This window comes from Phycomyces blakesleeanus (assembly GCF_001638985.1).
Source record: "Phycomyces blakesleeanus NRRL 1555(-) unplaced genomic scaffold PHYBLscaffold_18, whole genome shotgun sequence".
NCBI lineage: Eukaryota > Fungi > Mucoromycota > Mucoromycetes > Mucorales > Phycomycetaceae > Phycomyces > Phycomyces blakesleeanus.
Genome location: NW_017265151.1, coordinates 656,017 through 679,893, shown reverse-complemented (window position 1 = coordinate 679,893; position 23,877 = coordinate 656,017). Strand labels below are relative to the sequence as shown.

The following is a 23,877-nucleotide window of genomic DNA, read 5'->3' as shown; positions in this document are numbered from 1 at the left end:
CCAATAATATTCGTATCTGGGTTTTACATGTAACATTAAAATTAAAGACAGACTGGGTACAATTGTGTTTGTTAAAAAATTAAAGAAAAAAATAGGAGTAAAGTATATTAAAAGATAGAAAGATAGATAAGTTATATATGTGTGAGGTCAATAATATTAGAAGAATTTTGGGAGAATTTGTAGGAGAGTTAGTGGCAGTAGTAGTAATTGTAGTAGTTGTAGTAGTAGAGAGTAAAAGATAAGACTTGTTCTTTGGGAACTGACCCCAATGATTCCAACTTGTGGAAAAGCAGTCAATGATACTCCCTCTACGGATAGCATCAAAATACAGTGCATTTACCTCAGGCCAGGACCGATGTACATGAGGCTTCACTTTAATTGTTGTCTAGTGGCACCCATGTACATGGTGCAAGACCATCGGCAATGACTTTCTTTTGAGAGGCTTCCAATCATGGAGGGGAAGGAAAGTTACAGGCAAGACGCTCTGATCGTCTGAGTACACACAAACAGGCTCATTATAGATGTCAGCTATTATCTGAGCACAGTCTGGTGCAGAGAACCACACAGAGGAAGGGCAAGATGGGATATTTTCCCCAAGAGCAGGGTCAATCTCGGAGCCAAAGGCAATGACCTCTGTCACTTTGGCAACATCCATGCCAAAGTTGTGCTCGTAAAGTTTACCATGGGTTGCCATCGTGGCCAATATCTTCTTCTTCACCAAAGGAAACTGATCCTCTCCACCCTCTTTCAGGTGTGCAAATACACGGAAACCGCACCAACCATCAGACTTGGGGTTAAACGTCAACGAAATAGTGGCTTGATCGATTTGAGCAGGCAGAGCAAAGTCATGCACATTTTTGTTTTGTTTTTTTGGACTAGGCAAATTGTGCCAGTAGTCGTCTTGGAGATGTTTAGGTCTTTTAATTCCAGAGGAATATTTTTCAGCTAAGAAGAAACAAAAAACAATGTAACATTTAGTATTTAATTTTAGTAAAATATCTTATCGGTTACCTTCTTCGAGAGGCTCTTGCTTTTTAGCGAAATTGGTTGTTTTAGCTATAGAGAAAACATGCAATGTGTGAGCAAACCATACAAAATATTTTGTGATTCATTTATAAGTTATCAAAAATTACCTTCTTTGAGAGGCTCTTGTTTTTCAGCAAATTGGGTTTCTTTTTTTATTTCTTTTATGACTAGAAATAGTAAGCATTAGATATTACATTGTAATTTCACAAAAAAAAACAATTATAAAGTACTTTTTTTTGAGAGGCTCCTCCTCTAAGAACTCCTTCATCACTTCTTTAAGTCCTTCTTTCAAAATACTTCTGATATCATTCTAAAAAAATAAAGAATAAATATGTATTAGATTGTGAAATCATGTTTGTGTATGTTGTATGCTTACTTTGTTCTTTTGCACAAGGAGATGTCTGTGCTTGTGACGGACAAAGTCGTTTGGGAGAGCAGTTTTCCTTTTGACGTGCTTAGGTCTTCCAGGAGCTTTGACCTCACTTGCCAAAGGAAATACAACATTTGAATGGTCAATTATTTCACTGGCATTGTCAACAAGTTCATCAACCATTGCCATAAGATTCTGGACTTGTTGATTCCCTTCACACTGACAAAACAATTGTTCAAGCTTTGTTATACATTTCACTCATGGGGCAGGCTTTTCAACGTCGATTTTCTGTAAAGAAACGTCACATTCCAGTTGCTTCAAACGTTCACCCAAAGAAGAAGACAGAATCCATCTTTCAGGAATGTCTGATAATAGCAGCATACAATCTCTTGGCAGATCATGGCGACAAGAAAGACCAAACACCACTTTTACTCTGCAATTGCAAAGCTCACCAGGTATAACCTCTTCTAGAAGCTCAGCACAGATGGTGATCAAACCAATTCTAGAGACGTAGTGAATCAATCCACAGAGGCGAGGTTCATGGTATATTCTGGCATCTGTGATAGTTGTCTCATTCAACTCAAGGTCCTGATAGTCGCCCTCGAACTGGAGAAGATAGGAGCAAATTTGCTCAAATTAAGAGTTCAATGACTGAAGAGCCGAGATTTTTCTTTTCAGAGCATTATGGCCACTCTCAGCACATTGTGTTGTCACATAGTCAAAATGTTTTAATTGACTAGTGAGGTAGCCAGCCCACTTTTCCTTGCACGGCATCCACTCATCTTCAAAGTACTTTTCCAGAGTTCTTTTTTCTACAACCTTTGTAGAATCATCATTATTGTCTTCCAGCTGCTCTTTACTTTGGAAATCTTTCTGAGATGACAGCGATTTGAAAAGCTCAAGATTTTCATCAAAGATATTGTGTTTATCTCTGAAGATCATTTTGTTGACTAAATGTGTGCACAACTCTTTTTCTTTTCCTGGCTTCATTGTTTTTTTTTTCCATTTTGGCAATGTTGTTGATCATATGTCAACCACACAGAAGCTTCTTGGCCAAGGGAAACTCGGAATCAAGCACATTCATCAATGCTTTACATTTGTCTGTAACAAATATAGGGGCTTTATCAACCCCCTCCAAAATATTTGCTTTCAGAGACTTCACAAACCAAACATAGCTCTTCTCTGTCTCATTGGCTACCCATGCAAAGGCCACAGGAAAGCTCTTCAACCTTTCTTCACCTAGATTACTGACACCCTCTACGCAAACCAATGACATCTTCGCGCAGTTTGTCTTGTATGTAGCATCCACAATAAAGACATTGGGGAAACGTTGAGCTCTCTTGATCATTATATCATTCGTAAAAAATATATAAGTGAGTCTATTTCTCTCATTAAACTCGTAGAGAATGGAAAATCCCTTTGCTTCCATTGTTCTGATAAGCTCAGTAGCGCCATGAGCAGACTCCTCATCACCACGAGTAGCACTGTACTTGAGATTGTTGATATCGCTGATCCTCAGCTTTCTCATTCCTGTCACCTTGTCACTTGTTGCCTTCTGAACATCACGGGACTTGGCGTGACTCTCCAACATTGTCTTTGCAATAGTGGCATCTTCAGCAGTCAAAAGAGACATTCTTCCTTGATGAGAAGAAGCCAAATTTTTAGGGGTGACAGGGTGGTTGTGGCAATGTTCGTTTTCCCCATAGGTGAGCAAAGGAAGATATCTTTTGCTCTTCTTCTTATAAGAAAATCTTAAGAGATAGGGGCATTCAGTAAGAGAAGAGTTAGGCGTCTTCTTTCTTTTCTCATCACTTATATTGCGCTTGTCACAATAACCACCAGCCTTTGAACAAGCAATGTGAAGAATAGGGAATTTTCCATCCTTAATCTTAATGGTGAAGTTATTAGAAATGGCATAATTGTTTACGGCTTGAAGAACACTCTGCTTGTCAGGATAATTATTCTCGGGGAATGAGAGAGTTGTTTTAAGCAAGTACATCTTTTCAATAGGGGTATTGAAGTTGGTGTTCATATTTAATAAAAGAGCACTGTAGTTATATACGGATTTTTATTGATTCATGTACGCAATGTACGCAATGTATGTAATGTATGCAATGTACATAACATAAAAAAGGCATCATATCTTGTTATTTGGAAATATTATTTTTTATTCTTACAACTAAATTTTAATGACTTTAAGAAAGGGGGTGTTTTTATTTTTCCTGGAAAATTGGAATGATCTAAAGATGGGGACAGGGGTATGCTTATAACGATGGAGCAAGATGTACTTATAAAGAATGGGGACGGGGGGTTCTTCAAGACACTTTATAGCCAGGCCTCGGACTCACAGTCACCTTAAATTGTGTGGTGCCATTACCCCCCATCCTCTAAGATCGCTGTTTGATCTGTTCACGGATGCTGCCTCCAAATCCAGAATTGTGATAGTATTATCCCAAAAACACAATGGCCAGCCATATCCTCTCAGCTTTGCAAGCCGTTTGCTAACTCCTGCGGAGGTCAACTACTTCATTCAAGAACTCAAAGCTCTTGCTATTGTCTGGGCTGTTCGCAAGTTTTGTCCATTTCTTGAGGGAGCTAAGTTTACTATTTACACTGACCATGCTTCTTTGCAGGGGCTCTTGAACAGCAAGGAAGAACGTCAAGGACGCTTGGCATGTTGGGCCATCACATTGCAAGGCTACTCTTTTGACATCTGCTACATACCAGGACCACAAAACAAGGCTGCTGATGTGCTCTCCCGCAACCCGTTGCCTGCTATAAACAATGTATACCTTGCTTCAGATATTGACTGGTTGCTCAAACAGCTTAAGGATACCTCTTTGGACCGCTTCCGGATGGAAGCTACTGACAAGGCAATCTCTGGGGCTTCCCGCACATACGAAATGGTCAAAGGTATACTGGTCTGATTAGTTTATAACACTTGCAGCAACCATTACAGTAACCGATTGGTCGTCCCACAACAAATACAAGACCAAATCCTACAGGCTCATCATAGTAACCTTTTGGCTGGTCACTTTGGAGTGCGAAAAACTATCACTAGAATCGCCCAACATTTTTATTGGGCCTTTCTGTCCTCCAATGTCAAAGCCTTTGTTTGCCACTGTGATATATGCCAGCGCACAAAAGGAAGCAAGACCTCGGATTATCAGTTTGGGTCTACTCAAGATGACTATCTATTTGCGCATGTAGCTCTTGATTTTTTTGGTCTGCTTCCAATTTCTGCCATGGGAAACAAGTAAATTCTGGTGGCTCAAGATACCTTCACCTGATATGTTAATCTGTACTCTCTCTCAGCAAGCAATCAAGACCAGCTGGTGGCTGTTCTATACAGCCAATTTGTTCCTCAACATAGATTGCCTCACGAATAGTTGTCTGATAATGGTCCCCCTTTCAATTCCTCATTCACTCAAGCCCTGGCCATTCGAACTGGGGTCCACCATGCTTACTCCCCTGCGTATCATCCCCAAAGCAATGGCATAATAGAACAATTCATGGCCACTCTTTGCCAAATGATCCTGGCTTTTGCCAATCAGCAAGGACCATTGGCACGCACTTGAGACCAGAACTTGCCACACTTTGCTTTTGCCTATAATATAGCCTTCCATCCTAGCATTCAGAATACTCCCTTTTTTTGGTTCACTGGAGGGATGCGCAGACTCCAACTTCAAGACTACTCAACACTGAAGTCAGTACTCTCTCTTCAGGTTTGCATCTCAGTCTCTTCACCAAAGATCTTGTCAATGCAACACAAAAAGCACATAGCATAGTACAAGCATAGCAGCTGCCAGGCCTAGAAGAACAAACCTGAACTTCATATGCAATTGGCAATTGCGTATTACTATTCAATGAACAATTGTCTAATGCTAGCAAGACCATATCAAGAAAACTTCTTCCAAACTGGATTGGACCATTTAGAGTTGTCAAGATCGAAAGCAAAACAATCTTCACAATCAGTAATCAGAAGAGGCAACTCAGCAACATACATATCTCCAGACTCAAGCCATACTTCCAACACACAGCAGAAGTCAACAAGGGGGATGTCAGAACTGGATTGTAATTGACATTCAGTCCCAGTATTATCAAATCGTAAGGCATTGCCTTATTAAAAATGTTAATAAGTAATGACTAGTAGACTAAGCAATGACAAAGAAGTAGTTAGTAATAAATTACTTAGTAATAACTACTTAGCAAATATCGTCTCTTAGTCATTTACCAATTATATCATATATTCCAAAACATATAAATATCTCAAATATTCCAACAAATAAACATTATCTTTATCTTCATATTTGTTTTATTCATATTCTCTTATTGTGTGACTTCTCGCACATTACAAATGTAAGTCATGTGATTTAGTAACTTCCTATGTTCTTCACACCCACTGAAGTTTTTTTAATCTCAACAATAAAAAAAAAAGTGTCGATAAGGGTTTTCTTTTTAGGAAACTCAGACAAGTTTTGAGGGGGGTCTTCCTCAAATAGTAGAATTGGGAGGGAGGGGGGTGCAAACGTTGGAAATTATTTTTTGGGCTCAAAAAAGATATATTTTATTTTGTTTCAAAAAAAATAATTCTACTAAGTATTTTATAAGCTACAAGCCGTTTCTCAATGAAAGCAGCTTTTACAGGTATGAGAAAGCTAATAAATAAGAAAGCATATTAATATAACAATTTACAGAATGTTTATTTAAGCAGAAAATATTTTTTTATACTGCGTGTATATCTACTAGCTATCATTAAAAGCTTACCTAAGAGAAGTAAAGAAATAATTAGAATATGGAGTATAGACGGTGTACTGTTTTAATATATATATTTAGTCCATACCTAATACTTCTATGGCAAAAAAGCCGATTATGTATCTGGATAAATATCATTGCTCTGCTGATAAGATTTAGTTCTATAATCTCATCTTTGCATCGCCTTTGAAGTCTAGCAAGATTATAATTTAGTAAGAATTCAAAGAGATACATAATAGAAATAGTACTCACTTTAATAAACTTTCATGATGTAGTATTATCTGGCTAGATTACACTTGTGGTTTACCTTTAAACAATGATGTGAAAATAATGAAAAAAAGAGACAAGTAAACAATTGGAAAATTAGTCTAAAGTCTATTATGTCCCTTTGTTTTTTATCAGTCTTGGGATCTTATGAGTGATGGCACTATGCCAAGAATCAGTGTATATGAGTACTTTTTTGTTTTATTTTTAGCAGTATTACTATTAAAGAAAGTCTAAATGATTATAGAAGAATATAATAATTTTAATGGTATATTAAAAATAATATAACAGCAACAAAATTAATGTAAACTTTTGTCATTATTGCTGATAATTACTGTGACATTGCAAACCTATATAATATAGTTCTCATTAAAATATACTATAGTAATGTTGACATTAGCTAGACCATTGTTATTTACTTCTATTACTCAAAAAATAATAGAAAAATATTTTTTAATGCTGTATATTATGGCATGCAGTTGAGGATATTCAATGACATGGCAAAAAAACACAAATGATGAAAATGACTTTGAGAAAAATTATGTTTTCTAATAAATTTTATCCAATTAAATCTTTTGTTTTCTAACTCTCTGTCATTATCTATTCATTTCATACATTTATATCATCTGAACTTTATTTATCGTACACGAAAATATTATTTCATTCTTTTCTGGCATATGTCTCATCATTTTGCCCCCCAAAATCTGAAGCTTTTCATGTTTAATCTCAATTCATACTCTAAGCCAGTAGAAAATTTGGTTTTGACAAGAAATTTCCATGTTTAGGAGAAACTTCAGTGGGTGTGTTAGTGATTTAAAAGTGCGAACATAAGTTACGTGCAGAGATATCTCTCTAGGATATTATATAATTTGATGAGGTAGACCAGCGTCTCCAGTGAGACTGCATTGAGAAGAAATAATCATACTATGAAAAGAAAGAAAAAACCATTCGTCTGAGTTTATTTTGATTTTGTTGTAAATGAGTATTGACTACTGCTGTAATTGAGAATAAGTCTGAAGGAAATAATATAAGGCCTCAGCTATTCCAGTCAAAGGTGTCTACCGATTACTTTATTATTTAACACACAGGTTTAGCATGCATGATAGTGATTATATTTCATATGATGATATCACCATAATATGGGATACATCAGTGGATTATTATAAGCATAATTATAACTCATAAACACATTTACTTTCGATGTTAATACTTCATTGGGACTACACACATTTATATAATTAATCATACATTAATTATCCCAAGATCACGTTGCTCTGATTAAGGCTCAGATAGGATCGATTACCTGACCCCAGTCATATAATTTTCCCAATTCAAAACAATATAAATAGCAGTAGTAGTTCAATGTAGGAACCTGGTCAAACTTTGATACAAAATCCTTTCTCAATAAACAAAACCTACACAAGTTCTCACGAATCTTTGTTCCTAATCTCAAATCTTCAATTCTTCCTCTTAAAAACTTCTTCAACTTCAACCACCACAACAGATTTTGTTATTAGAGAGGGTGACTACTTGTTCATTTTTGAATAAGTTTATGAAAATCATTGGTGATAGTAATTCCCCAATCAGAAAAGCACGTCACACATTTATTTTCATTTGTTTCATTTGGGCAAACTTTTATTACGGACTTACCCCTTAATATTTTTTTTCCAAACACACCTTTTTTTTACCAAATCTCAAAATGTCAACCTTTGATATTGCTGCTAATTACGACAATTGCATAATTCCCGATTATATAGAAGCTGTCAACTCCTTTGACCTTTCATCTGAAAATGAATTTACAAATTGGTTAAATGATATAGCTAAAAAACATGCCAATTGGGTTTACTATCGATCTTACAGGCATGAGAAGAACATGGTCTTCGTTGGGAAGTCTCTTGAAAATCCTCTCAAAGTAAAGACAGTAGTTTACTTGTGTTATCATGCTGGAAAACCACAAGTGAAAAAAACTTCTCAGTCTGCTCAGAAACACGTCAGAACAACCAAGTCCATCAAGATTGGTTATCCTGCTAGTATCTATAAGCATATCATGACTGATGGTACTGTTTGTATCAAATACAACTGGCAGCATCCAAACCATGATCCATTTAAGATTGAAGAGATCAGTTCGTCAAAATTGCCTGATGAATTAAAACAATGGGTAGAAGGGCTTGTCAGCCAAAACATGGATTGGAAATCCATTAAAAACATGCTTAGAATGAGTGAAGACAGACTTCTTGAAGTAAATATCATATAGTATATTTTGAGAGACTTTGCTTATTTAAAATTACATAGCTTGAACAAGCTGGTGATAGATCTTCCTTCCCTTCTTCTCTTCTCATTGATTATCAATATGTGAGAAATGTTATCAATGCTCGAATGATGAAACTCTCAAGAAAACATGTGGATCATTATGAAAGTGTCAAACTGTGGGTTCAAGAGTTGAATGAAAGTGAAAATACTACTCTTTTCACAGTTCATAAGAATGGCCTCTTCCTTGTTTTGTGGGTTTCTGAGTGGCAGAAAGAAATAAATAACATGTATTATTTATATTTTATTTTATACACCTATTTATACATCTTATTATTATATTAGTTTCTGGAGAATTTGGAAGAGTGATGCATTGACTCAACACACAAAACAAGCAAGTCATTCAATACTGTAGCTGGTAAAGAACCTGAAGATTGCTTTCTGTTTACAATTGTTGTGCGAAACTCTATCACCAATAAGGGATTGCCTGTCTGCTTCTTTATAACTGATTATGAATATACCTCAACCTTGAGTCAATAGTTAGCATGGGTAAAGAACACCTTTACATTAAAGGGGAAAAGAATAATGATTGACTGCAGCCCCATCGAAATTAGTGCAATTAAAGAAGTCTTTGGCAATAGTGTTAATATCTTGTTATATCATTGGCATATTAAAAGAGCATGGGAAGTTAATATAAAGAAGCATGTAAGTAGCATATTTATTTAAAATTATGTATATCTCATATAACACTATAATATAGATTAAAGTGCAAAACTCAACACATGCTTCGAACATAGCTTGTAACAGTGTTTGTGCTGTATTGAGTAATATGATGCATGCAACAACTTCTGTTGCCTATGATACATTGTATAATGAATTTCTTATGAAATTTGGGGAATACGAGAACTTTATTTTGTACTTTAACAGAATGTGGGTGCCAAAAAAAGAATTATAGTGCAAAGCATGGAGATTGATATGAAACTTTATTGATTATTAGCCCTTTTCTAATATGTAATATAAACAATAGGTTGCAACCTTTCATACCAATAATTTGATAGAGTCTTATTACAATCAGCTGAAGACTTTCTATCTTGAACGTGTAAGATCTCTTCGAGTAGATAGACTTATTTATCTTCTAGCCAAAGTCTTGACTCTTGACTACAGACAAGAGAGTGTCAAGACGTTATATGGATTCCAATCAGTATGCCTTACACACTAAAAAGAGCAAAAAAGGCGAAATGTATACATGTTAGATAGCAATACTGCTATAGAAATGGTTGAGAAATTGAGTGATACTGCATTCACTTGCAGATCATTCACAGTTGATCTTGTTATATATAACATTGAGCTATAGAATGGTTTTCTGCAAAACTGCACTTGCCCTGATACTTCCAAGCTTTGCAAGCGTATCTTTCTCATCAATCGTATGCTAGACATTCCCTACTCTTTGCGCCAAAGTCTTTCCTCCTCCTCCTCTGCTGTCTATATATCTAATACTGATACTAAAGTAGTAGTTGACACTTCCCTTCTTTCTGACGAGATAGAAGCTGATATCATGAAGTATTTTCAATTATACTCTGTTGAACTTGACACCAAGATAGCCGAGTATAAGAGAATCCCAGAAGATATGAGCCAGTTCTTAGATACATTGAAGTTTGCATACAACAAGCTGAAAGAACATGGCTTCCTCTCTCAATCCCGTACACCTTGACAAACATAATTTTTTTTATTATTTTTTTTATTTTCAATTATCAATTATATATTATCAACTACTATCTTTTTTTATTTTATTTTTAATTGTTATTTTTTTTTAAAATTGTCTATAAAAAATCAAAATCAAAAAATCTTTTAAGTTGTGACTTTCTTTTCTGATTAGAGAAATAACAGTACTCAAAAATCATACAAATGGGGTTTTAATTTTTGATATTCTGCACATTCTATTTTAGATTGCTTCAAATTTACTCAATTCTTATTTATAAATAAGCTCAATTTTGAAGGAAAAGATGTAATTTTTCAACCCAATTTTGAATAGGCTAATAATGGTAATACATATTTTAATACTTCTTTATCATGTAAACAAATAGAGTTGAATATGGAAACGTGTTAGCATTTTTGATAAGTGAACAATATACTTATTTATTCTACAAGCAAATAGAGATGTATATTCAAGTGTACAAGCATTTTTGATAAGTAAACAATATATTTATTTATTCTACAAGCACACAGTAATGTACATTCAGATGTATAAGCATTTTTGATAAGTAAACAAGACACTTCTTTGTCACACAAACACATAGAGGTGTATATTCAAATGTATAAGCATTTTGGATAAATCAATAATAGAATTGAAATTTTTATTTGATATATAATACATTACTGCTTGTATGTAATTTAAGTTCAATATCCATATCTTTTCTTTTTTTCTTACACACATGAAGCGCAACACATTCTCTCAACCCAAGCCTACCAAGTCAAAGAAGCTGTCAACTTCTTCTGATTCAAGCAAAGATGGCCCGAAGTTTATTGTATATGGCCCAACTATCCAGAAGTCTGAAGAAAGTACCAGAATAGACTCGGTGCTGATCAAGAAAAGAAAACAGGGGACATGGGACCAGGAAAGAGAGCTGGTATTAATGGAGGCCTACAATCATTATTGCCTATTTGCAGTCTCTCATAGACAAGTAGAAGAAGCGTGGGAACAAGTAACTGCTGCGGTCAATGCTGTTTACCTTAACTACAAACAAGCACTTACCAGCAGAAGTGTGCAGAATAAAAAAGACGTACTCTTTAGCAAGTTCCAGTCCCTTTTTGACCAGCATTCAAATAAGAAGTTTTCTGAGGTTAATATGGATATCCCAACTCATCTTGGAAGAGCTATTTATTCCGCAATGAAGACAGTATGTTTTTTTTAAATAATAACAATAAAACATATAATCATTCAATCGATTTAACAATTTTCTTTTAATATTCAGGAAGAAGATGCCAAGAGCATCAAAGAGCTCAAAGATCTTGTGAAGGCCGGAAAGACAAAAGATATGAGATTACTTAATGATAAGCTCATGTCTTTTGCCAAGTACGTCCAGGAAACACCTTCAAAGAACGAGAAAAAAAACACTGAAGTAGATAAAGTTCCTGAGGTAAAGCCAATGCCAGCCAAGGGGCAGCAGCAATTGGTTGAGCTGTTGGAGAAACAGATGGAGATCTTGAAAAGACAAGCAGAGACAAATGAGGGGGTTCTCCTGGTACTGCAAAGCTTGGAGAAGCATATTGGAGAGAGTAGCAAGTCTCAGACCATCATTGCTGACTCTCTCTCTCTTTGCCAAAAATCATAAAAAATAAAAGTTCAATTTATACCTCTTTCATTTTATATTTAGTTTTGAATTGCTGATACCTTTTTTTATTATACAGGTAGAGAAGTAATACATATATAGTTTTAAGAGCTAAATTAATTAATTATGCTACTATAAAGTAGAAGTCTTTTAAGATAGTATAGTGTTGTACTTGAATAGATAAGGTAAATGAGATGATATTTAATTAATTAAACATACCAAGCTAAAAACAAATGAAAATGCAATAATTACACAGAGTTATAATTGTATAAGAATGTCACTTTATTATCATTATTAAACTTATTTGCTTTATAGTCATTAACAACAAGTGATATATTCTATGTATCAAGTAGAATAGACTCTACCAATCTGGGAGCATTATGTAGAGTAGTGTCTACAGTATCAACTGTGTCTTCTAATACGGGATCACATGCAAGACCCCTGATATAATCTTGTATGTTTGGTGGTTGAATACCAAACATTTCTGACGTTGCGGACCCATTGATACAAGTATGGAAGTTTTTGAACGTAGTAAATAATATGTATATTGTCGCAGGCAATGTTTTTGACTTTATCTTCATCTCTGGGCTGAATTTATAGTATTTGAAATACTGTCCTACCTTACCAAACTCCATCTCTACTTGCACTTGTGCTGTAGACATAGCATAGTTAATGCTGGCTTTTCAATCCAAAGGTATCTATATCTTTAAAAAGTTGGAATACAAGCACGTGACTTAGAGTCTGTCTTTGAATTTATTATTCTATTCTCTAACTAATATTTTCATATTACTCTTCTTAAGAGCATAGAAAAATATAAAAATATAAAATTAATTATAATTATAATATAAATATTTATAAGTCTTCATATTAAATATAAATTAAAAATTAAAAATAAATAAATAAATAATGTTCAGCATACAAAATATCATTTAGTCTAATAGATAGTTAAGACAAGACATGATAAATAAGCATACAATACTCAGTCTAATTATTTTATGAGGCTATTTGCACTGTGTTCTGATATCTGCCATGCAATTTAATCTGGTAATATATTTTCATTTGGAGAAAGGCATGCATGATATCTTTTAAGGGGCCATTTTATTAAAACTACAGTGAATTTCAAATTTCAAAAAACTTTTTACACATATTTTAAATAATCTATAACCTCAAATTTCAATAATAAAATAATCAAAAATGTCTTCTACTGAGAAACATTGTGCTTCATGCAAGCTTATGGGTCATAGTCGTAAATCCAGTGTCCTTTATCCTTTGTATAAGAAACAAAATACACTTTATATCCCTCAGAAAAGAACAAATGAGAATATTTCAATTGAAGAAGAATTTCCTGCAAAGAGTAGTGGATATAATACTAAAGAATTAAAAAAAAAGAATAAGAATTATAAGAGTCTAATTCAATTGATCTACTATTCATATATTTAGCTGCGTCATCCAGAGTAAAAATAAATCCAGTTAAAGAGCAACAAATAATTGTGGACACAGTTGTTGATCCAACTATTATCCTTGCTGAAGAACCTACCATTGAGCATGAGGAAGAAACCATGACAATAAATGAAAGCACTGCTACCCGTCATTGTCCAAGCTGTTTGAGAACAAATCATCTTCGAATAACTAGCCTGATGTGTCCTAACAATGTACAGATACTGGTACAAAATCAGAATCCTCAAAACCAGAACGTTGCCAACATTGCCAGACTCCAAAATATATCTGAGCCAGAAATCGATAGCAGAGGGAATATGGATGTTGTCTGTAGATTTTGTGGAGCATTGATGTGGTTGAAAGAGAAGGACACTGATTTGTCTATCCGCAGATCGAAATTTAACATGTGCTGTGGCAAGGGAAAATATGTTCTTCCTTCTCTTGAGCCAACACCACCTGGAATTTCTGAGCTTCTAAATTACAGAACATCCAATGGGAAAAATTTTCTCAGTAAAATCAGAGGCTACAACAGCACCTTAAGCTTCACATCGCTGGGAGCTAAAATTGACAACTCTGTGGCAAATAACCAAGGTGGTGCGTACTGCTTCAGAATACATGGCACTATATGTCACAGAATTGGGTCTATTCGTCCATCAAGAGCCCAAGATATTGATCACCCTCAACTTGCTCAAGTATACATACATGATCCAGCATCGCAAGCCCAGCACCATTGCCATCATGCTCCATACTTGAAAGCAGATATTCTGGAGAAAATTTGATCGATTCTCATAGAGACAAATCCTTTTGTTTCTCTGTTCAGATCAATGGATCAAGTATCACAGAAGAATGAACATGTAGAAGATGTTGCTATATGCTTGGTTGCTAAAGGTCCCCAAGATCAAAGAAGATATAATGCACCAATTGCTGACGAGGTTGTTATTCTAATTACAAATAATAAAAGAGGTTCTTATAGAGACATCGTACTGCACACACAAACCAACCAGCTACAAAAAATAAATGAGTATCATAGATCATATGATGCTCTTCATTATGTCTTGCTCTTCCTTTCTGGTGAGGACGGATGGACAATCGAATCAAAATCTTTGTCAGGAAAAACCGTTAGTGCTATGCATTGGTATTCCAACCGACTTACATACTGTCCTCATTCTCTCCATCTCCTCCATCTCTTTGGCCGACTTTTCCAGCAATTTGTTGTAGATATATATGCAAAGATTGAACATAACAGAATAGACTTTCTTGCCAGTAATCAGAACTGCCTTCGAGTAGACCTTTACAGTAGAATACAAGATGCTATTAACGTTGAGGATAACAATTTTGCCAACATTGGAAGACGTGTCATCCTTCCTTCTACTTTTATTGGTAGCCCCCGTCACATGGGCCAGCTCTACCAGGATGCAATGAGTATCGTACGCCGTTTTGGCAAACCAGATCTTTTCATCACATTCACCTACAATACGCATTGGCCTGAAATTACAAATGCACTTGTAGCAGGCCAAAAAGCAGCAGACAGACCAGATCTTTGCTCCTATGTTTTCAATATGAAGCTTAAAGAGCTAATGAACGACTTGACAAAGAAAGATGTTTTGGGGAAAGTCAAAGCCTTTATATATGTCATAGAGTTTCAAAAACAAGGACTCCCTCACACACACATTCTTCTGATCCTATCTAGCTATGACAAACCAATGACAACAGAAGACTATGACCTTATAGTTTCTGCTGAATTTCCTGATCCAGTCACAAAACCCTTGGCCTATAGAACTGTCTGCCGTAGTATGCTACACAGTTCATGTGGTATAAGGTACCCAAAGGCACCATGCATGGAAAATGGTAAATGCAAAAAGAATTTTCCAAAAGATTTTTGTGATGAAACAGTCGATGATGGATCTAGATATCCAAAGTATAAAAGAAGAAATAATGGGATAACAGTAGTCAGAGGCTCAGCATCACTGGACAACAGATGGGTGGTTCTGCACAATTTATATCTGTGTGCAAAATATGATGCCCACATCAATGTTGAAATCTGCACTTCTGTATCAGCTGTAAAATATCTATACAAATATGTATACAAAGGCTATGATCGAGCTATGGCAAAAATTCAATCAGTCAGTACCAGTACCAGTACCACCACCAATACCAGCATCAATATGACTAATATTCAGCAAGAAGCTGTAAATGAAGTCAATGAGTTTCTGGATGCTCACTATGTACCAGCCTCTGAAGCATGCTGGAGAATTTTCTCATTTAAACTGCACCAAGAGCACCCAACCCACCAAAGACTAGCAATCCATCTTGAAAACTCTCAGCCAGTATATTTCTATGATTCTACAAATCGACATCAATTATCAAACGCAAGCACAAACACAACATTGACAGGGTGGTTCTCATATAACACATATAATATAACAGCACGGGAATATCTGTATATAGATTTTCCAACTCACTTCGTTTGGTCAAAGAAAAACAAAAAATGGACAAAACGCAAAACATCTAACAGAGAAACAATTGGCAGAATATATAACATATCTCCAAGAGACCCAGAAAAATATTTCTTAAGAGTACTGCTTCTTAATGTTCCAGGTGCTACAAGCTTCCAGAATCTTTGGACAGTAGAGGGGCACCTATATGAAACAAATCAAGCTGCGTGTCGAGCTTTAGGACTGTTAATGGATGACAAGAAATGAGAGGAATGCATGGAAGAGGCTAAATCATATGAGCTCCCATATTCACTAAGGCGACTATTTGCAATTCTTTTGGTTTTCTATGGACTATCTGATCCATTCTCTCTTTGGATGTCCTACCAAGATTCAATGATAGAAGACTATTTACATTCAGAATGACTTCAACATCAAGACCAGTTCTTGGAGCCTACGCAAGAGATGTATAACAGATGTTTGTAGGACAGGCAAGACATTTGTATTTAATGCTCTTTTGTGTCATGTCCATCAACAAGGAAAATTTGCTCTTGCAGTTGCTACCAGTGGTATTGCTGCATTGCTTCTTGATGGTGGACGAACTGCACATTCAAGATTCAAGATTTCACTTGAAATACATTATAACTCTATGTGCTCTATATCAGTCAACTTGCAAATAGCCAACTTACTCAAAGCAACTGAACTGATCATTTGGGACGAGGCGTCAATAATTAGTAAAGATATATTTAATGCAGTCAACTGTTCAATGCAAGACATTATGAAGACCATAAACTCCTTACTCGAAGCAGTGCCATTTGGTAAAAAATTGGTTGTATTTGGTGGTGATTTTTGGCAGGTTCTTCCTGTAATTCCAAGAGCATCAAAAGCTTATATTGTGGAGCAATGTATAAATAAGGCCTGTGATTGGCAATGCGTTACTCCATTAAAGTTGATAATCAATATGCGTATTTCCCAAGCTACTATACCAGAGGAAGCAAATGAACTCAGAGACTTTGCTGAATTTCTATTAAAAGTTGGCGAGGGTACTATTCTCAGTTCTGGCGGGGAAGACACCATACCCATTCCTCAAGATATGCTAATCCCTGGCAGTAATATACTCAACCTGACTAATGCAGTATTCTCTGATCTCAATGCAAATGCAGAAAGTGCCGATTTCCTCATGTGTTGTGCAATACTTATACCCAAAAATCATGATATTACAACAATCAACAATATCCTTCTTGATATATTCCCAGATGCAGTCCATGAATTCAAGAGTGTTGATCGAGGCAATAGTGAAGATGATCTATTGACATATCCAATTGAATTTTTGAATACTATTGATCTTGGATCACTGCCCCCTCACAATCTTCGCCTCAAAAAACAGGATGAAGTTAGAGATCATGTCATATAACTTATAACTTTTGTCACGTATTCTTTAACTTACTTGTTTCTCAATAAAATAAAATATAAGACCTATACTACTTGGTAATTGTGTACGGCACACAATTAACAGTAAGGAAAGGTCATATAGAGCTTAACATAGGCCAATGGGTTCACCCTTTGAGAGGAAGGGAGGAGCAAAGCTCCTAGTCTAATTAGAAAAAACAGGATGAAGTTAGAGATCATGTCATACAACTTATAACTTTTGTCGCGTATTCTTTAACTTACTTGTTTCTCAATAAAATAAAATATAAGGCCTATACTACTTGGTAGTTGTGTGCCGTACACAATTAACAGTAGGGAAAAGTCATATAGAACTTTATAGGCCAATGGCCTCTCCCCCCAAAGGGAGGGGGGAGCAAAGCTACTAATATATATACTAACACATTTTGGTTAAAATATATAAGAGTTGATTTTTTTTGGCTATGCTTATAACTAATTCTAACTCTAGCTATAACTCTTATTCTAACACTAGCTATGACTCTAATTCTAATACTAGCTATGACTCTAATTCTAACTCTAGCTATGACTCTAATTCTAACTCTAGCTATGACTCTGATCTGGATTTTGCTAGTAAAGTTAGTTGCTCATAATGTTAGTTGTTCAAAAAGTTAATTGTTTGTAGTTAATTGTGAGTAAGGTTAGTTCCCGTTGCTTGTTAGTATGTTAGTCTGTTAGTCTGCTGCTTCTTGTTGCTTCCTGTTGTTACAAGAAGTTTTTTTTGTTAGTTGCTTCTTTCAGAGTACCCAGAGATTACTCTTCTTGTTACCATCAGAAGAGTAATTCCCGGACTACAGATGTTGTAATCACACCGGCAACTGTCAGCCATTTTGTATTTCTATTCACAACCTCTTCAGGTTGGGTGGGCGGTTGTGGCTGTTGGTGTGCTGTTTCAGCTTCGTACTCGTCATCAACATCATAGCTGGCATCTTCTTCTGCATCAAAGAACTCCTCGCTTTCTTCTTCTTCATCATCTTCTTCATCATCTTCTTCTCTCTCTTCTTCTTCTTCTTCATCTTCTTCTTCTTTTACTTCTACTTCTTCTTCTTCCTTCACTTCTACTTTTTCTTCTTCTTCTTTTTTCTTCACTACTACTTCTTCTTCTTCATCTTCATCATCATCTTCATAATCATCTTCATCATCTTCATCATCTTCATAATCATCTTAATCATCTTCATCATCTTCATAATCACCATCTTCTTCATCTCTTCTTTCTTCTTCTCTTCTTCTTTCTTTGTCTCTTTCTGCTTGGCTTCTTCTTCTTTCTGCTCTTCTTACTCTTTCTACATATCTTCTTTCTGCTCTTCTTCTTCTTTCTGCTTCTCTTGCATCAATATCTCTTATTATTATTCCTGCTTCTTCTATTCTCATTTTCTTTCTTCAATCGTCGCTTAAGCCCCTTGGGCAGGTCTGGTGCTATAGATATATTATTGATTAATATTATATTGTTTATCTATTATTATATAGAGACATGACTTACCAATCATTTTCACTTTTTTGATCTTTTGATCAAAAACTTTGGCTAGATTAGTTTTGGCTAATCTAACTAGAATTGTGTGTCTCAACAGCTTTGGGACATGCTTGTGAATAGCCTTTGGGCCAAACACAAGTGAGCCGTTGGACAACACTTTTTTCTGGGTGCTGATGCTGCTGCTGCTGCTGGTATTGCTATACATTGGAGTAAACTAATGAAAAAGCGCAAAGAAGAAACTATCTTGGCTTAGACCAAAGTCTATATCAAGTAAGGCGTTCTATATTCCAATATACTTGGTTTTCTCTTTTTTCTTGTGTGACTTTATTTTGGTTTTATTTGTATAGAAAAACATGAAGCATAGAGAACAGAAAACATAGAGAAGTAGGCATGTAAATATAATTACGTAAATAAGTAAAAAGTAAAAGCATAAAGAATAGTATAAAATAATTAGCATAATTTACATAAATTTTGCCCACAAAGGAGAATGGTAACTGGTCAAAGATATGTATCTTTCTGAATCCAGCACTGGCATAGTTGAAAAGATGTTGTCAATGAGAGTATTCTGGCTTGTTGTTAATTGAATAGTGTTAGGGAGTGTAGTAGTCATATTTCTGCTATTCATAAATTGAAGTAGTGTCGTTTTTCTTGATCGATTCTTTTGTGAAATCAACATTAAAGTCACCAGCAATGGTTATATGCATATATGTATGACTAACAACAAATTCTAGTGCTTCCATCAAGGTATTTAGTTGGCATAGTGGGGATACATATATGCTGCAATATAAGTTGCTGCTTAATATAAATAATGATATGCTTGTTGATCCACCTGCTTCATCAATAAACATTCTGGAACTGGTTGTATAAACCAAAAAATTGTCATTTGAGTTGTTTGTACTAGGTAAAAGAGAGCTACGAATATAGCAGCAAGAACCAGAAACTCGTGCATTGGTTGAATGGCTATCTATGCGAGATATCATGGTGAAGTTTGGAATATCATATTCTTCATTATTAGGCAGTGTCCAAGTTTTATTGCAAAGAATAATATCAGATGGTAAGTATACTTGATTGCTGATTATCTAGTTTATATGTACCCTCAAGCTTTGTACATTATGTGAAATTAGCTGTATATAATCACTTGTTTCTTGCTTTTGTAGTTGGCTAAATGATAATCCCAACTGTATTGTCAGCTGTCTAATGAGCTCATTTTTCAATTGATTGTTTCGATCTTCTGCTATTGGTCTGGGTGGAACAAATCTGTTACCCTTGCATATTAACTTTAAACCTTCTGCAGAAGTAGCTCTAGAACATGCAACATATAGGAGTGATCGAGACATTCTGTGTGATCCATGATCAAATACAACAACTGATTTATATGTGCCTCCCTGTGACTTGTGTACAGTGAGTGCTTCAGCTGGAACAATTGGGAATTGTATATGGGTTAGATGTATCTGACTTTTGATATTTCTGCGAATTATATTACAGTGTGGTTCTATCATTATCAGATCGTCTGAAATTCCAAGACTACATCGAATTCTTTGTTGCTGTCTCCTCAACTGCTTCCCACTTCTTTCATCATCAAACCTAATCCACGATCATAATGGCTTTCTTAAAACTGTAGAAGTAGATGTTTCAGAGGCAGTGCTGTCTGGTACAATATTTTGGCCATAATCAATCCTCTTCAAGATTCTAGTTGCACCATTGACAAGTCCATCTGCTGTATCTAGGTTTCCAGTCATCATATATTTTCCACTTATTTTTAGCAAAAGCGTTTTTATCAGACCCTGAACATTGGATTGCTTTGCATGATCATCGGCAGAATGTATGAGTCTTTGAATAGCAGTGCTATCCCTGCAATGTCCAGTTACTTGGTCAAAGGATTTGGAGATTGCACCTTCAGTATTCAAGCTGGTAAGTATGTGTTGGTTTGTTTGCTGATCGTATGCATTTGTGTTAAACAGATATATTGGCTTTTGGTTACTGCTTTCAGATAAATTTTTTTCTTGAGCTACAAGGCTTGAAGGTAATGTTCTTCTGCCAGTACTAATTTCCATTGAATCTTCAGGAGTTATTGAAGCCACTCGACTTTGGAGGATATGAATATCGCCTTCAGTCATTGACTCAATTGCCATGTTGTTTAAGGCTACTGCAAATGGAACATCGTCTCTTTGTCACATTATCTCCGTTAATTTATAAACTTTAAACAAATCCCAGATCTTATACCCAAATAAGAATACAAATGGATTTGTATCTCTTGCATGGCTGGTGCTGTAAAGTGGTGTGTCCCCAACTGGTGGAAGTTGTAGGAAGTCACCAAATACAATAACTGATTTTCCACCAAAAGGAACTGATCTATCAAAAATATCTCGAAGTCTTCAATCAACCCTTCCAAATAGTGTCTCTCCTACCATACTGATTTCGTCAATATTAACCACTTTCAGGTCTGCAAGTGCAACACCCATTGAATGGGAGACGTCAGATGAGAGTGAGGAAAGACCTTCTTTTCCACGTTGTGTGACAGGAAGATGGAAGGCATTGTGCAAAGTTTGAGCAGATATGTTGAAAGCAGCCTTTCCTGTTGGAGCACAAAGAAGTATGGATGGTGTGCTCATATCTCTTTCTCTTGTTTTGTCAAACTCACGGAAAAGACTTTGATAAAGTGCTTTTATCAATAGACTTTTTCCAGTGCCAGCTCCTCCCATTACAAAATAATAAAACAGTGTATGTTGTTGATCATATATAGAGCTGTTGCTCTTACGAATATGATCAGTAACATGGTACAAGTATTGTCTCTGCTGCAAGTTCAGCATTGATAAAAGCTCTTGATATTCAGTATTATTTAATCACTTTGGAATATTGATTTTTTCAAGGTAGGTTAATCGATTGTTCTGTGTAGCTCCATTTGGATTTAATTCGATTGTTAAATCTGTTGTTCTGTGATACTCTCCTTCTTCATTGTCATCAATATCTAGCGTGTAACGTCTGAAATCGTTTTCAGCAATAGGTGAGGCCAGGGTATCTGTGTTTCCAATGGGTTCATCTTCTCTTTCTGTATCCATGTTACTACGTTCAAGTGAAGCCATTTCAAAATAATCTTCTAGTACATCATCATCAACCTGACAAAATTCTTTTTTTGCTAGCAGAATAGTCTCAGAATTCTCTAGAAAAACTTCCTTGCAGTTGATACTTAAAAGGTCTTCTTCTTCATTTCTCCAACTTTTGAACAGTATCAATAAGCAACAAAAGTACTCGTCAGCATCTTGATCAATATTAAACTTGTAGTAACGTAGGACATGCGGCTTAGTTCTTTTTCTAATGTAGCCTTGGTTTTCCAAAAGACAATACACTTGGCCTGGCTCTCCATAAAGTGTGTTTTCGTTATTATTCTGTTGAATATGATCTTCTTGGTCTTCTATGGGCTTATAATAAGTATCATTATTTATGTCATTGTGATTGATATAATTAGTTGCAGTATTTCTTGATAGTTGCTTTTTTGAAAACTCAAAATAAGCAGCAAACTGTGCCAAGATCAAATTCTTCAAATCTTGGGGCCTACAAATGTAATGCTCAATTAATCCTGGTTCAAAGCAGCTGGTAGAATTGGGATCCATTGCTACAAGTTCAGACTGCTTCTTTAATATGTGGAGTCGGTTTTCTGGTCTGCTTGTTGGTATAAATACTGTAGCTGTGCTTGCTTCTGACATTCAAATTTGTAGTAAGTTGTATGCTGCTTCTTGAGCAGATATCTTACTAGCATTGTAATAGGTCGCAGCAAGTGACCTCATCATATTAAAAGGTGTCGAGCTACTGTCATCTTTGTGCTTATTGTAAATTTCTTCAAGCGTCTTACTTAAGCCTCTATCAGCCTTGTTTATATAGTCAACTACATATGCGCAGCAAGCATATGGATCGAGAATGAATTGAATATTCATATTTGATCTGAACATACTGAAAATTTTTTCGTTATAATTATTTATCATGACTTCATTCGGTTGTCGTTTTATCATGATTTTGTTCATTTTAAGAGTATTGCGGATAGAGAGTATGTATTCATCAATAGATGTGATATCAACAGCTATTAAGAAACCATCAAAACTCATGGCTGACATTTGAAGAGCTTCATAATGTTCTTGGAGATATCCTTTGATGCGAGTCATATTTTGCTTTAATTTGGTAATCGTAGTTTCTGATAGACCTTCGTTTTCAGTTATTGGGCATAATATCTGAGTTCTGTCCATAGGATAAAATAGAATATTAAATCTGCAAATTGTAATATTGTTTCTTTTTCTTTGGCAAGTAGATGTGTGCATATGACATTGCCTTTTCAGCAATTCTTTCCAGGTGTCCTCGTTACAGCAATATTCCTGTTGATGATGCAGTATTTCACCACATTGTCTCTTACAAGTAATCATACTATCAACAAATTCACAGATTTTTCTTTTCATATCCTCATGAACAGATTCGTCTGTCCATTGATCAGGTTCGTACTTTGGAGCGCCCTCAAGCCATACAAGCATATGAACATGAGGCGAGCCTCTATGCTGGAATTCTATTTGGAAGTAATATTCATTAATGGAATGATTTCCAAAGGCCCATATGATGCTTTCTATGTTTTCTTCAGCTGTCTAAATCGATAGTCAAAGTATTGTGCACATGTTATTAGGTCTTGCTGAATCAGTTTGGCTTTTTTCTCATATGTCATTTGCTCCACCTGTTCTTCTGTAATAGCAACTGTGGTGATCCAGACACTTGGTTGTTGGATTTATTACATCTAAGAACATATTCCTATTATTATAGTAAAACAGCTATCATTACAAGAACAAATGAATAATTTATTTATTTTACTTATGGTAAATCAATAAGACCAATAATTAATTACAGTAAGTACTGTAATTATGACAGCTCAGTAAGTACTGAGTTAATATGAGGACACTGCAATTAGATTAAATTATAAACATAGCAGTACCAGCTCTCTAATATCTAAATGAACTCAGACTTAAGAAATTAAGATGTGACTGACAAAGCAGATCGTGTTTTGATATAAAAAGGACAACTTTGTATTCTTTAATAAAGGCAACCTATATACAGTCTCAAAGTATTCTT

At 35.4% G+C, this 23,877-nt stretch overlaps 6 protein-coding genes across 6 annotated transcripts; 4 read left to right on the top strand and 2 right to left on the bottom strand.

Moving 5' to 3' along the window:
* Window positions 1-385: 385 nt before the first annotated feature.
* PHYBLDRAFT_148506 (hypothetical protein) lies at window positions 386-2,338 on the bottom strand (the record flags this gene model as incomplete). Its single annotated transcript, XM_018432103.1, has 7 exons — window positions 386-945; window positions 1,012-1,056; window positions 1,134-1,193; window positions 1,324-1,336; window positions 1,403-1,608; window positions 1,702-2,002; window positions 2,111-2,338. 7 exons carry the CDS (start codon window positions 2,336-2,338, stop codon window positions 386-388), a joined length of 1,413 nt encoding a protein of 470 aa, XP_018288624.1.
* A 5,776-nt stretch (window positions 2,339-8,114) lies between these two features.
* PHYBLDRAFT_69582 (hypothetical protein) lies at window positions 8,115-9,039 on the top strand (the record flags this gene model as incomplete). The annotated part of the gene is made up of 3 exons (XM_018442122.1): window positions 8,115-8,654; window positions 8,708-8,864; window positions 9,008-9,039. 3 exons carry the CDS (start codon window positions 8,115-8,117, stop codon window positions 9,037-9,039), a joined length of 729 nt encoding a protein of 242 aa, XP_018288623.1.
* A 208-nt stretch (window positions 9,040-9,247) lies between these two features.
* PHYBLDRAFT_171328 (hypothetical protein) lies at window positions 9,248-10,373 on the top strand (the record flags this gene model as incomplete). The annotated part of the gene is made up of 4 exons (XM_018436574.1): window positions 9,248-9,367; window positions 9,423-9,596; window positions 9,690-9,863; window positions 10,017-10,373. 4 exons carry the CDS (start codon window positions 9,248-9,250, stop codon window positions 10,371-10,373), a joined length of 825 nt encoding a protein of 274 aa, XP_018288622.1.
* Window positions 10,374-11,094: 721 nt separating this feature from the next.
* PHYBLDRAFT_69584 (hypothetical protein) lies at window positions 11,095-11,994 on the top strand (the record flags this gene model as incomplete). The annotated part of the gene is made up of 2 exons (XM_018442123.1): window positions 11,095-11,559; window positions 11,635-11,994. 2 exons carry the CDS (start codon window positions 11,095-11,097, stop codon window positions 11,992-11,994), a joined length of 825 nt encoding a protein of 274 aa, XP_018288621.1.
* A 335-nt stretch (window positions 11,995-12,329) lies between these two features.
* On the bottom strand, window positions 12,330-12,653 carry PHYBLDRAFT_69585 (hypothetical protein; the record flags this gene model as incomplete). The annotated part of the gene is made up of 1 exon (XM_018442124.1): window positions 12,330-12,653. One exon carries the CDS (start codon window positions 12,651-12,653, stop codon window positions 12,330-12,332), a length of 324 nt encoding a protein of 107 aa, XP_018288620.1.
* A 532-nt stretch (window positions 12,654-13,185) lies between these two features.
* Window positions 13,186-14,207, top strand: PHYBLDRAFT_148500 (hypothetical protein; the record flags this gene model as incomplete). The annotated part of the gene is made up of 2 exons (XM_018432102.1): window positions 13,186-13,345; window positions 13,432-14,207. 2 exons carry the CDS (start codon window positions 13,186-13,188, stop codon window positions 14,205-14,207), a joined length of 936 nt encoding a protein of 311 aa, XP_018288619.1.
* Between the last annotated feature and the right edge of the window lie 9,670 nt (window positions 14,208-23,877).